General features: G+C 38.9%; 1 protein-coding gene across 2 annotated transcripts in view; it reads left to right on the forward strand.

Moving 5' to 3' along the window:
- Nucleotides 1-13,561, forward strand: part of LOC140170050 (uncharacterized) — a 38,353-nt gene extending 24,792 nt beyond the window's left edge. Inside the window, exons 1-4 of one of the 2 annotated variants that reach the window (XM_072193368.1) lie at nt 6,766-7,039; nt 8,248-8,655; nt 10,489-10,893; nt 12,108-13,561. In XM_072193368.1, coding sequence (XP_072049469.1) covers nt 8,275-8,655; nt 10,489-10,893; nt 12,108-13,295 — 1,974 coding nt within the window. In that variant the 5' untranslated portion in view covers nt 6,766-7,039; nt 8,248-8,274 and the 3' untranslated portion in view covers nt 13,296-13,561. Of the gene's footprint in view, nt 1-6,765; nt 7,040-8,247; nt 8,656-10,488; nt 10,894-12,107 lie in introns of those variants that run through there. The other variant, XM_072193369.1, reaches the window with a different exon arrangement.

The raw sequence follows: 13,561 nt of genomic DNA on the forward strand, positions 1-13,561 counted from the left end.
TTTAGGGTCATCTTTAGGAACCTAAAAAATTTGGTTTGGTTTGGTCCTGTGGTGGGTGCACAGAAATTAAGTGGTCCTAGCACCCCGAGTATATTTTCCTTGCCTTCAGTCGTAAACTTGATGTCCGGATCGATTGAGTTCAGGTGATTCGTAAACTCCTCCGCGTATTGTTTCTTTAACTTTGTATGGGTAAGGCCAATGGAACTCGATTATTAGTTTCCGATTGGATGTTTGAAAAAAAAAGGACGAGGTCGCTATTTCATTATTCATTATTCGGTCTCTTTTCATTATCCATTATGTCAACAAAATCAATGATTTTATGAACAGCTTTCTCCAAATTTAGGTACCCCACCAGTACCAAAGTATATATTGTTGATGAAAGACCATTTCAAAACAGGTATTAATGCTTAGATCATCATTACAGACATTTTGCAACAGATTGAGAACAGATTTTATTTTTTTAAATTAAAATGAAAAGAAATTTGCAATTTTTGTAATCACCAGAAACACCTTATGAGGTAATCCGTAAATTTCCATTATTTACCACATCTTCTACCCCTACAACTAAGAAAAATGGCTGATTATGATCAGCAGGGTATGTCAGACATTTTGAGAGTTTCAATTTTGATTAGTTCCATCTCAATTTTCAGATAATTGACTTTTTAATAAAAATAATGAAAGTTTTAGTCAAATTGAAAAGATGATGCGGGAGGTCAATAGGAAACTAACAATCGAGTTCCATTAGCCTAACGTCGACATAACGGAACCACCACAGAGTGGGGTGTGGGGCTAACCATGCAGGGCCTCTATAGAGGGTATTCACTTACTCATGCGTGGGATGGGGTATGAACGTTTGGACAGTATTTATTGCGGGACATTAGAGCACATCAGACATATCGAATTGCATTCTGAATACGAAGAATGTCTTTGTGATATCAAATAATTTCAATTTTTTTAATTCACGATATGATACACATTTTATGACAGATTATTAAAATTTGATATTATTAGAATGGATCTACAATTTGAAGCAATTTCTATGACATGAATTTAAATTTTTGATATTTTTAACCAGGTTTGCACTGAGTACTGCTTTGGAATCAACTACAATGGAACAAAAGAGACACATGAATACGCTGCTAGCTCTCACATGCAAGTATTGCCACCGATGGTTTGGAAATACCTCTCACTTCTTGTCTCACAAACGCAACCATGAATTGAACATCAAACCATACTGGTATATAAAGCCAAGAGGTGGCAGGGACTTCCAATATGGGTTTGTGAAAAATGGAAAAATGCCCAACACGCTGCGATCTCAGCAGGAACAGTTTTCTTTGGTTGAAAAGAAACGTTGTGATAAAAGGAAGTATGTTACAGGGATAAAAACCCACAAGTGTGACCACTGTAATGAATTATTTAGATATATGTATCTTAAAAAACGGCATGAATTGTCACACACAGGTGAAAAACCTCACAAATGTAGCTATTGCAGTAAGTCGTTCAAACATTTGCATTATAAAAAACTACATGAAATAAAACACACAGGTGAAAAAACTCAATGTAGCTTCTGCAGCAAGTCATTTACAAAGTTGCGTGATAAAAAACGACATGAAATGACACACACAGGAGATAGACCTCACAAATGTAGCTACTGCAGCAAATCATTTACACAGTTGAGTGTCAAAAAACAGCATGAAATGACACACACAGGTGAAAAACCTCACAAATGTAGCTACTGCAGCAAGTCATTCGCATTGTTGAGTAACAAGAAACGACATGAAATGACACACACATGTGAAAAACACCACAAATGTAGCTACTGCAGTAAGTCATTCACACAATTGAGTGACAAAAAAAATCACGAAATTACACACACAGGTGAAAAACCTCACAAATGTAGCTACTGTAGCAAGACATTCACACGGTTGAGTAACAAGAAACGACATGAAATGGCACATTGACATGACAGCGGTGAAAAACCGCACAAATGTAACAAGTGCAGCATGTCATGGAGACAATTATGTTACAAGAAACACCATAAAAGGACATGCACACTCGGATGTGAAACCACAAAATATAGATATAGGCCTACATATATGAAGAGCTTGTTTCCAAACCATGTAAAGTCCACAACAACATGTTTCTCATTTACTTGTGTGATACAATCACAATTACTTTGACAAGTTTGACATTGGCACCAATCAGTACCATCAACAAGCCATTATTTACCACAACGATGCTGCTTATAACAATATGCAGACTATTCATGCTATTGTTCTCATTTGGGAACCAAAGGCCTCACACAGTATTGTTACTGTGCATCCATCCACTGTTTGCTTTATAATGGTGCATCCAACTGAAATTACGGTAGGCCTACCTATAGCGATACAACATATTGCAATATCGCACAGTTAAATCAGAAACATATGTGTTTGTGGACGTAACATGGTTTGGAAACAAGCTCTTCATATATTTTTATGTCTGTAGCATATCATCATTATCATTTGTTACACGCAACAGGAAAACAAGTTAAAGGCCTCTTCACCGATCCCAACGAAGGTGTAAAAATTGTCTATAAATTGCCTAAGAGTGTAGAATAGGTCATTCAATTTGTCATTAGGGTTTTTGCCTGTAAAAAGTTTGGCAAAAAAAAAGTATAGAAATTACAGATTTATGGATAACGTAACATGTCTCATTTTGTCTTACACAGCTCTGAGCTTTCAGCTTAACCCATATGCTTAACCACTAGCAGGCTAGGTTAGCACAAACATGACAAAGGTGCCTGAATGTTGATGATTTTTACGATCCTCCGGATAAGTAAATCACTGAAGGCTTTTAAGTTCCAAGTTACAAATAGTCAATTTAACTTTTGCAATGAAACATTCCTCCAATGAGAACAAGGGAAGAGCACACATAAAGACCAGATATCCAGCATGAGACATTGAGGGTTTATACCAAGGCAGTTTAGTGCCACGTGTCCTGATCCTCCGGGTTTCAGGCACCGCATGGAACCACACGATTAGAAGAAACGAGGCGTTGTAAAGAAACTTGGGGGCGGTTGCAAGAAAGTTTCGTCGTGCACCCTTACGCCGATGTGCATCCATGGGTGCTGGGATGTTATCATCCAGAATGGTCGACTGCAGATCCGTCGGATAAAGCTTTTTTCATTGGGAAATGAACTTTACTGCTTGGATGATGTCACGATGAGGTTAGCATTTATTCCGTATTGAAAAGCGTGTTCTGACGGATCTGCATTCGACCAGCCTCTGTCCATACGTATGTTATGACTGAACTTGAGACATGCCAGGTTATGCCCATTGCTTGTGGGTTATAGAACAGAAAGCAGCTACACCCAATTCCAAAAAAATTACTGCACTTTTTTTAAATTAAAAATATTATCCTGTTTTGGCAACTGAAGCATAGCCAAATCTTAATCCTTTAGTTCTAACTGGCTATAAAAGTTATATTTTAATAGTTTTGCAATTTTGCATGATTTCTTACAATTGCAGTCACATAATTCAAAAACTTGGCACAAGTCTAAGCAATAAAAATTAGGAGCATTGGCTGAGAGTTTGTTCATAATAAGATTTTATGTTAATTTGAATTTGTTAAATAAAAGAAATTAGAAAACGTGTTTTCCAAAAATTAACATGCATAACCTGAAATTAGTCTTAGTAAAAGTCTTTGGGCTTGATTGTCACAGCATACCAAAAACACCCTACAAATGCATGTTTATGGCCCTTATTTCCCAAAATTTGCCAAATGTTAAAATTTGACTTTTAAATTGCCAGTTAAAACTATCTTATTATTACGATTTAGCTATAATAATGTTTCATTTGGTAAAATATGATATTTTGTAATTCCAAAAAATATTGCTGTATTTTTCTGGTACACAAACATTATAGCTCTGCTGCCTCATGGTATTATATATGTTGCACATTATACTTTACAAGAGCATAAGGTTTAGTGATAGTGCCCGTGATAGAGTAAGTCTCCCAAGGGCGGATCCAGGACTGCTTACCCCCGGGGTGCTTAAAAAAAAATTGTAAATGTAAAAATGTGCGCGAAGTGGGGATCGCGTCGCGCTTGGGAGATGCAGGGGGGTGTCTGAGGGGGGATGTGCCCCCCTCAGAAGTAAGAAACTTTTGCAAAATGAAGACCTAATTGAAGCGATTTGGTGGACCATTTTGTCACTATTAGTGTGTAAAATTTTAGTTTGAAAAAGCCAAAAATTTGTGAAATGACGGGGCGTGAGCCTTTTCGTGGACAAGTTTTTCCTATAATTGTTGTAGGCCTATGAATTGTTTTAAACATAAATTGGCAAATGTTGAAAGCAGATGCTAAAATGGCTACTTGTTTATGCACTACGCAGGGGGTGTCTGATATCGCCCCCCTCAGAAGTAAGAAACTTTTGCAAAATGAAGACCTAATTGAAGCGATTTGGTGGACCATTTTGTTACTATAAGTGTGTAAAATTTTAGTTTAAAAAAAACACCCAAAAATTATGAAATGACGGCCCGTCCATGAAGCCTTTCGTGGACAAGTTTTCCCTATTATTGTCATCTAGTGACTTTGGTGACAAAATGTAATAGGCCCTGCATATCGGCGGGCCTGCAGTAATTTTCACAAGCTTTTGGTTCTATACGAGGACCCGCCTTCAAGCAATGCCTAAAATAATTGGAGACCTATATTTTAGGGCCTACTTCCGATAGACCCGACTGTGCAGTTTTTTAGGCATGGACCTATACTCAATTACGTGCAATTGAACCTTTTCTCTCTTTTCGCCCTTTTCCCTTTTCTTTTTCTCCTTTTTTTAAAATCTCTTTTCCCCCTTTCTCTTTTCTTCTCTCATTTCGTATTTTTTTGTGGGAGGAGGGCCCGCTCCCCCTAAACCGCACCTTTCTGTAAAGTTAGGGGCCTAGGGTGTTGGGAAGGGGGTAGCGTCCCCTTGCCTAGGGAAATTTTGCATTTCTGAACTCAGTTCGCGCGATTTGGTGCATACTTTTCCTTCTTTTCTTTCTTTCTTTTTCTCTCCTCTCTCTCTCTCTTTTGTTGTGATTCATACCCCGGGGTGCTGCAGCCACCAAAGCACCCCCCTGGATCCGGCTTGAAGTCTCCTATAAAGCTGACCATTGCATGGTTCAGCAAAAATTAAAGTTGTAATTGTATAAAAACATGTTTATTTCAAATTCAATAACTTTTAATTTTATTTTAAAACTGACAGGATCTGAAGAATGTTCATCAGTTCTTAAACACTTCTCAAACTTATGTACAATTAGGCACCAGAACTTAACTTTGTTCGATCTTTGGATCGAGCGTCGATGCATGTTATTGATGAAGTAATAACTATATACTATATAAATTTATATTGGGCAACATCAGTGCAGGCACAGTTCATGATATGCACAATTGATTTTAAAATAAATAACAAGGATCGACCAAGCACCGATGGTCGATCGAAAGATCAAAGTAATTTGATTATATATAAATTCCAATAAAAGATATTTGGTTTTGAAAAGCAGTGTAAATTTATGGCAAATTCACGTGACTTGCCAATAAAATGATTTTCCTTAAACTTAATGATTTTCCTCAAACTATTATGATTTTCCTCAAACGAAACATCACAACATTGCCTATTCAATTTTTGTTCCGTTTCATTGCTATGTTCAATACCACTAATTATCTATTACACAGCTTTCAATGGGAAAATGACTAATTTCAGGCGGAATTTTCTCCTATTCAGAACTCTCACAGTTAAACGCCACCAATAATAGGTGAGGTGAAACTAGATAATTTAGATGCCAAATGAATATAGGTTGACCTGAGACTTTCCTTGTTTTGATCCTTCTGGCTAGCCAGTAACGGACCTGACATGGAGCTATATGTGACCTGTGCAGTCACAACGAAAGATACCTCTTGTCGGTACCTACATAGATCATAAGCCTTGTTCACACAGTCGGACTTAAACCACTTAATACCGGACTTAAATTACGTCGGTAATAGTATCGGATATAAGTGGCAGTGTGAATGAGCGTCGGATATAACTATATGCGACGTAATGTGCTTTAAATCCGACAATTTAAAGCCGAAGATGACAGTCGTGTTCACACAGTCGGATTTAAATTACGTCGGTAATAGTATCGGATATGCCGTGTGAATGAGCGTCGGATATAACTATATTCGACGTAATGTGGTTTAATGACCAGGGTTAAGAGCTGTTAAGACCGATCGAAATGTTACGTCCGGTAATAGTAATTACGTGTGAACAGCACTATTGGGCTGTCGGATATAACTGCGAGTATATCACTCGCGCAAAATTTTAATGGGGGGGGGGATGGGCAGTATGGCCCTGGATGTAGATGGAGATGAAATTTATTAAGCCATAAGCATGATAACAGAAAGGCATGACACATTCGATGGGTGTACCTAAGGGGCTGTGCAATAATCACTCCCCCCCCCCCTCTCGACCCGCCAAAAATCTTTTGCCCCCCACCCCCCTTGCACATGCCCAATTTTTGGGATCCCAATTTGCAAACCTTAAATGGTCTATATACATGTTGCGAGCACAGCGAGCAGGAAAATTTGCATATTTAAGCGTTTCCGTACGGTTTTGCTAAGCATTTTAGAGTGTTTTATTTAAAAAGTGCCCCAAGAATGTGTGCCAAAAATCACTTCCTCCCCCTCTCGGCTGGCCAAAAATTGCTTGCTCCCCTTTTGGCTCGCCAAAATTTCTTCCCCCAAATTTTACCCTCCCCAGGGCTCATAATTATTGCACAGCCCCTAAATGTGGCAAAGCAAAGAATAAATTCCATTAAGCCCTGACCTATTTTTAATGTTATACAAAACATCCAAAACAATGCAACTTTTCATATTTTTGTCTCGCCTGAACTACAGGATGGGCATGGGACTTTTGATAAATTGATAGCTAAGTAGTGTGGAGAGACTACATGTACATGTATCTCAAGATCTGTGGGGCGTATGGTATTAACGAAACCTGGTGGCAGTAATGATACACACATGCTAACACGTACCTTTCAGCGTAAGTAATTACACAGGTTGTTGTACTTCGATCTTGCCTAAACTATCTATGATTGAAATTGTAATTATTATTAATCCAGAAAAAAATAAATATTCATTGGCACACGATCCAGTGCAGTGAGTGTCAGAAATCTCCGAAAAATAAGCCACAAATCACAAGCGATGAGGGCAGTCTGTTGTAGACTGGAAGTTTACCCATTTGTTTACGTCACATGATTTGTAAACGTACTGGATTGGAGACTACCCGCCCCCCCCTATGATTTGCAAAAAAAAGAGGAAAAAACGAAAGAGAAGAGGGGGAGAGAAAAAGGGAAGGGGAGAGAAGAAGAAAAGTGAACCATTGCCATGGTTAGGTGAAGGGGGAATCCCCCAACCTTCCCTTAGGACATCATGCCCCCCTGTGGAATGCTGACTGACGCGGTTTTAAAGTTGTTGGTTTTTGTATTCATTCCCATTTATCTTTCCCCCATGAAAGTCACCTGGCCTCTCCTGCCTTTTCTCCCAACCAAGGCTCGATCTTAACTTTAATTGGCACGTACTACTAGCCAGTCGGGTGTGTAACTTAAAAAAGTTACACACCGTAACAGTATTTTTTCCGGAGATAATGTTACAATAGATGCACAAGTAGACGGTAGATGATAGTCTACTAGATTTAATACACACAGCAGTTAAGGAATCGGATAGCAACGTTTGCAGTTTTTTGTGGGACCTGAGAGCGCATCAGATATCGAATTACATTCTGAATACGAGGTATAATGTCAACTTTGAGAAATTTGCACCAAAAATGGTCAAAAAATGCTGATTTTTCAAAATCATAAAAAAGCCTGATTTTGGCCCAAATTTCAAATATTTTTGGTGAAATTGGTCAAAATTCAAAAAAATGAAAAAACTGGTCCTAGATATTTTGATCTAGTTTTTAAAAATTAATAAAAAATAAAATTTTGGCCCAAGAATTTTTTGTTAGAAAAGAAGTGGGCCAAAAACCATTATTTTTGGGATGTTGGGCCAAAAATAGCATTTTGGCCCAAATTTGACCTCACAGATGAACTTATCAAGTCTTTGCCATTCTAAATATGTATACTTTTATATACTTTAGACCAACAATTTAGAAGTTTAGAGGCCCAAACGTTTCCATAATTCCAACCTTAAGTTTGATTGTCTCTATTAATTTTGTTTTCTCTCTAATTTGTTTGCATATGATTTCCATAGGTCTTCGTGGATTATGAACATGTGAACATGAATTTTAAACATTTGCAATTCCGAGTTGAAAAGATGGCAGACAAACACACAGATGGTCATGCAGAATGTAACTGCGGCTGCTGGAAGTGGACTGGTATGAATCCGAATGGGCGGTGTGGCACGATGTTTGTGGCAGGAAAGAGAATGAACGCCCACAGGGTTTCGTATATGGCTTTCAACAAGTGCATTGACCTTCCACGTAATGTGTATCATTTGTGTCGTAGGCCTTGGTGTGTGAACCCAAGCCACCTGTCCCATGAAGAAATTGAAATCTATGTTGACAGGAAGACATGCAAGCAAAGAGGTCATTGCACTAACAATCACAAAATGAATGGCAAAGTCTACAAGAATTGTATCTTCACCAAAGTTTGTAAACAGGTGAGTTTTCATCACTTTTATGAGTTTATCCGTTTCCCAAGCTTTGAATTGTATAGAATGCGTTGACCAGAGTCATGTTAAACATCAAGCATGTGGATCGGATTCCAAATGAAACCATCTACAATCTTACCAACACTACTCCACTGGTTGCCAGAGTTTTAAAAATTCATCAACTCGGCCATGATATATATAACTGCATCTTGAGGACGCGGAGCCTGTGAAAGAATATGTGACAAGATCTGGTCCATGGGGCCAAAGGCGGCAAAATTTGAAACTGAGATAAAGGTAAAAATGTGGAGTAAAAAAACAATATTAAAATACATAAGGAAATAGACATCATAAAACTTCATAATTTAAGAACCAAGTATGCTACACCTTCAGTGAATGATGTCTATTGTATGTATAATGTAATAATTACAGTAACTCAATTTTCAAAAATGCCTCCTTTAAGTGGCCCCCATGGACCAGATCGTGTCACATATGCCTTTATATTCCACCACACGGGAAGAGGAAACCAGGACAGTTGCGTACACACTGTACTTACATTATGTCCAGCACCTCCTGGGAGATACTGAAGGGATGCTTGTTGCAATAGTTGGAGAAAGCTGGTCCGCAGCCGACTGATGATGATAATGATGTCCATTAAAATCATTCTCCCCATTGTGCTGTTCCAGTTGAAATCCACACACCTACTATGGAAGACATGACCTTGATCTCCCACATAGGGGGTAGATTAAGGTCACATCTTCCATAGGTGGTGTATTTCAAATGGAACAACCCGCCAATATCCCCTAACTCTAACCCCAACTGTAGTGATAAGCATTAAAGAAGCATTAGTGATCCACAGCATCAGCCCCCCCCACTTTTCTCAGAAGAAGTTGAGATTTATCACTGGAAACCTCTGGCTACATAATGTTTATGTACAACAAATTTCTTGCAGAACTTGAATAACCTTCTGGTATACCGGAATGAAATTGCAACAAATTGTTTATGGAGAAGTGTACACACATTAAATCATGTATAACTCGCAATTCATGCAAAATTTCTTCGGAATCAACTGAAATGTTGGGAATTTTTTGTAGATATCTACAGAAAAATGTCATAAAAAGGATAATGGGATCACGAAATATTCATTTAATTGTACCTATAGAACTCATACCCCAACCCTAATCCTAAATCTCAAACCAAACCCTAACCTGTATACCAGTTTTAAATAAATGCCCAGGGGCATGTCATTTTTCCAAAAGAGGGAGGGGCATTTATTGGAAGTGAATTTTCGGTGAAAAAAGCTTCAAAATCAGCCAGTAACTTTAAAGAAGAATCAGCAACTACTAGGGGAAACAGGGGGGGGGGGCAAGAGTTCTGACTGGGGGTATTTGCCCCCCCCATGGCGCCGCCACTGTTGAACTGTTTTAGACACCTATACACTTAATGAGCAAATGATACTCAATCAATGTCAAAATGGTCCACGAAATGGCTTCAACTGGGCCTTAATTTTGAACATGCTTCCAATTCTGAGGGGGCACATCCCCCTGGCCCTGCATTCAAAAAGGTGGCGACAAAAACTGTGCCCCTTTGCCCAAACAAATTCCTGGATCCCCCACTGCGCTGAATTGCTTCTTTGTTTTCCGACACACAAAAGGTCATTATGCTTTGACACTGGTTATACTTTGACTATTTTCTTACCATTTTCCAACCTACAAATGTATGCAGCCACAATTAGTACTGCTGGGTCTATCAGGCTTCCTGTGAAAAATGTTGTAAGCTTTTAAGTTTGATTGTGTTTATTAATTTTGTTTCCTCTGTTTGTTTTCATATGATTTCCATACATAGGGATTTGTGGGTTATGCAAACATGAATTTTGAACATTTGCAATTCCGAGTTGAAACGATGGCAGACAAACACACAGATGGTCATGCAGAATGTAACTGCGGCTGCTGGAAGTGGACTGGTATGAATCCGAATGGGCGGTGTGGCACGATGTTTGTGGCAGGAAAGAGAATGAACGCCCACAGGGTTTCGTATATGGCTTTCAACAAGTGCATTGACCTTCCACATAATGTGTATCATTTGTGTGGTAGGCCTTGGTGTGTGAACCCAAGCCACCTGTCCCATGAAGAATATGAAATCTCCTTAGGCAGGGAGACATGCAAGCAAAGAGGTCATTGCACTGACAATCACAAATCTGTGGATGGCAAAGTCTACAAGAATTGTATCTTCACCAAAGTTTGTAAGCAGGTGAGCTTTTTTCATCACTTTTATGAGTTTTATTGATCATTTCCCAAGCTTTGAATTGTATGTAGAATGTGTTGACCATTAAAATCATTCTCTAGTTTAATGTGGTATTCCAGTTGAAATCCATACACTGACCATATGGAAGACATGATCTTGATCTCCCATACTTGAGGTAGATGAAGGTCACATGGATTTCAAATGGAATAACTCACCAATTCTATCCCCAACCCTAACTATATAACCCAACGGTAGTAAAGCAGTAATCATACTTATAAAACTCTTACCCTAATCCTAATCCCCTGAGTGTTTTGGGGAAAAAATAACAATAAATGCCGAATTGAAGCCATTTCGAGGACCATTTTTATGCCTCCACTGCGAGGCATACTGTTTTTGCAATGTCCGTGCTTCCGTGCATCTCAGGCATGGATGGGCGGGATTGATTTTCAGGATAGGTGGGTCATGGTCAGAACCCAGGGGGGGGGGGCACTCGACTTTGATGTGCGGACAGCAGTTCGAAACTAGGTGTCTTTTGGTGAGAGCCTAGACACCAAAAATGGGGGGGGGGGGTCTTTCAGTGAGAAGGCCCCCAAAAGGGGGTCTTTCTGTGAGACTGGGGAAAATCTTACCAAAAAAGGTCAAAGGTCATTTGAGGTCAACTTGTAAATTTGGTCTCATATGAACAGTTCAAATCCTATTGCAACCATTATTATGTTCTGATGAATCCAAGTGTGTAAAAATATTATGTGCACATACATGTACATGTAGAGTCTGGAATATTCACTCATTTAGGTAATGATAATTTACCATGGTGATGCAATTAGCTACATTGATTTTTGACTAAATTATACAGGGCACAAACACATGACTGTGAAGAAGGGCAATTTGTTCATACGCTTGGCAAGGTAAACGCACTGATTTGCATCTGCCACTGCAAAACATGATGTTACTCTCAACTTGAGATGAGACACACTAAACTACATTTATCTGTATGTAACATTGCTAAGTGATAAAATTTAACTTCCTGTTTATTGCATTGCAATAAATACTCTGATTTTAAAACTTTCTTATCATGCAACTTCAACTTAATTGATAAAACAATTCAACATGGTACTAATTAAGACCTGTGGGCTTCAACCTGTTGGCTTACACTGCCTGTACAAATGTAGACATCTAGTGTTTAAACAGATCCTTTATACTTGATTCATATTTACTTTCAGGTCAACACGAGAACAAGACCAACGACTGAAGACCACATACCAATGCCCCAAACACAACCATTAAGACCAAAGAGGCGTTGGAATGGCCTATTACCTCCAAAATGCAGGTATTGTCATCGATGGTTTGGAAGTACCTCTGGTTATCTCTCTCACAAACGTCACCATGAACTGAACATAAAACCATACTGGTATAAAAACAAATGCAAATTATTCAATCATCTGAGTGAAAAGAAAGTGAATGAAGTGACTCAGAGGCGGCCTCAGGGAAGAAAAAACACACATATGTATTGCTACCAGGGTAGATCATGCCATCCATTGAGACCAAAAAGGTGTCAGAATGGCCTATTACCACCAAAATGCAAGTATTGTCACCGATGGTTTGGAAGTACCTCTCGTTATCTTTTTCACAAACATCACCACGAACTGAACATTAAACCATACTGGTATAGAAACAAATGCAAATTATTCTGTCATTTGAGTGAAAAAGTAAATGAAGTGACTCAAAGAAGAAAAACTAGACATGTGTATTGCTACCAGGGTAGATCATGCCATCAACAGTTTGACAAGAGGCTTCATGGGTTTACCAACATGAGTCATCCAGTCAAATCCAATTATTTCAAGGATGTGAAAGACTCTCACATCTCGGGTTATTTAGACAGTGAATCAATGATGCAACATCATCTTGTTCTTTGTTTAGAAAACCAAGCGGCTGTAATATCTCAACCATCCCCAACCAAGAAATTGAAACCACAAGCTACCAACACGACGAATCCAGTCAAACTTGGTAATTTAGACTCTAAATCAATGCAACATCAAGTCCATTGTGTAGAAAATCAAGCAATTTCAATATCTCAATCACCTGCTGCCAGGAACAGTGATAAGCTATCAGCGTATTTACCAAGACTTACTGAACATTGTGATAGCCAAACCCGAGACCCATCACTTGACTCTCATTCACGTAAGACCAATACCCGGGTCCAATCACTTCCCGCACATTCACATAAGACCACACCGCAAGATAGCCAAACCCGAGACTCATCACCTGAATCTCATTCACATAAGACCAATACCCGGGTCCAATCACTTCCCACACATTCACATAAGACCACACCGCAAGTAACTGTTTACCGTCAAGTTATAGAAGGTATTCCCTACTACATGTACGAGGGGGTATCCAAAAGTTTTTGACATCACCCAGAAGCGAAGGAGCTATATCGATGAAATTTTGTCAGTGTAATTACTGGTCCTTCTCTACATTATGGTCCAAAAATGGTCTCATAAGTATGTTTACTTTTTTTACAGGTGGCGCTAGATGGGCAGTAGGCGCATAACCTGTAAAATGGTGAAAATTGAGGCACGCAGCGTGATTAAGTTCCTGCATTTGAAGGGTTAGGCCTACAATGCTCAGAAAATCTATGATGAAATGAAAGCTATCTACGGTGATGATTGCTCAT

The sequence above is a fragment of the Amphiura filiformis genome, chromosome 14 (assembly GCF_039555335.1).
Source record: "Amphiura filiformis chromosome 14, Afil_fr2py, whole genome shotgun sequence".
Classification (NCBI taxonomy): domain Eukaryota; kingdom Metazoa; phylum Echinodermata; class Ophiuroidea; order Amphilepidida; family Amphiuridae; genus Amphiura; species Amphiura filiformis.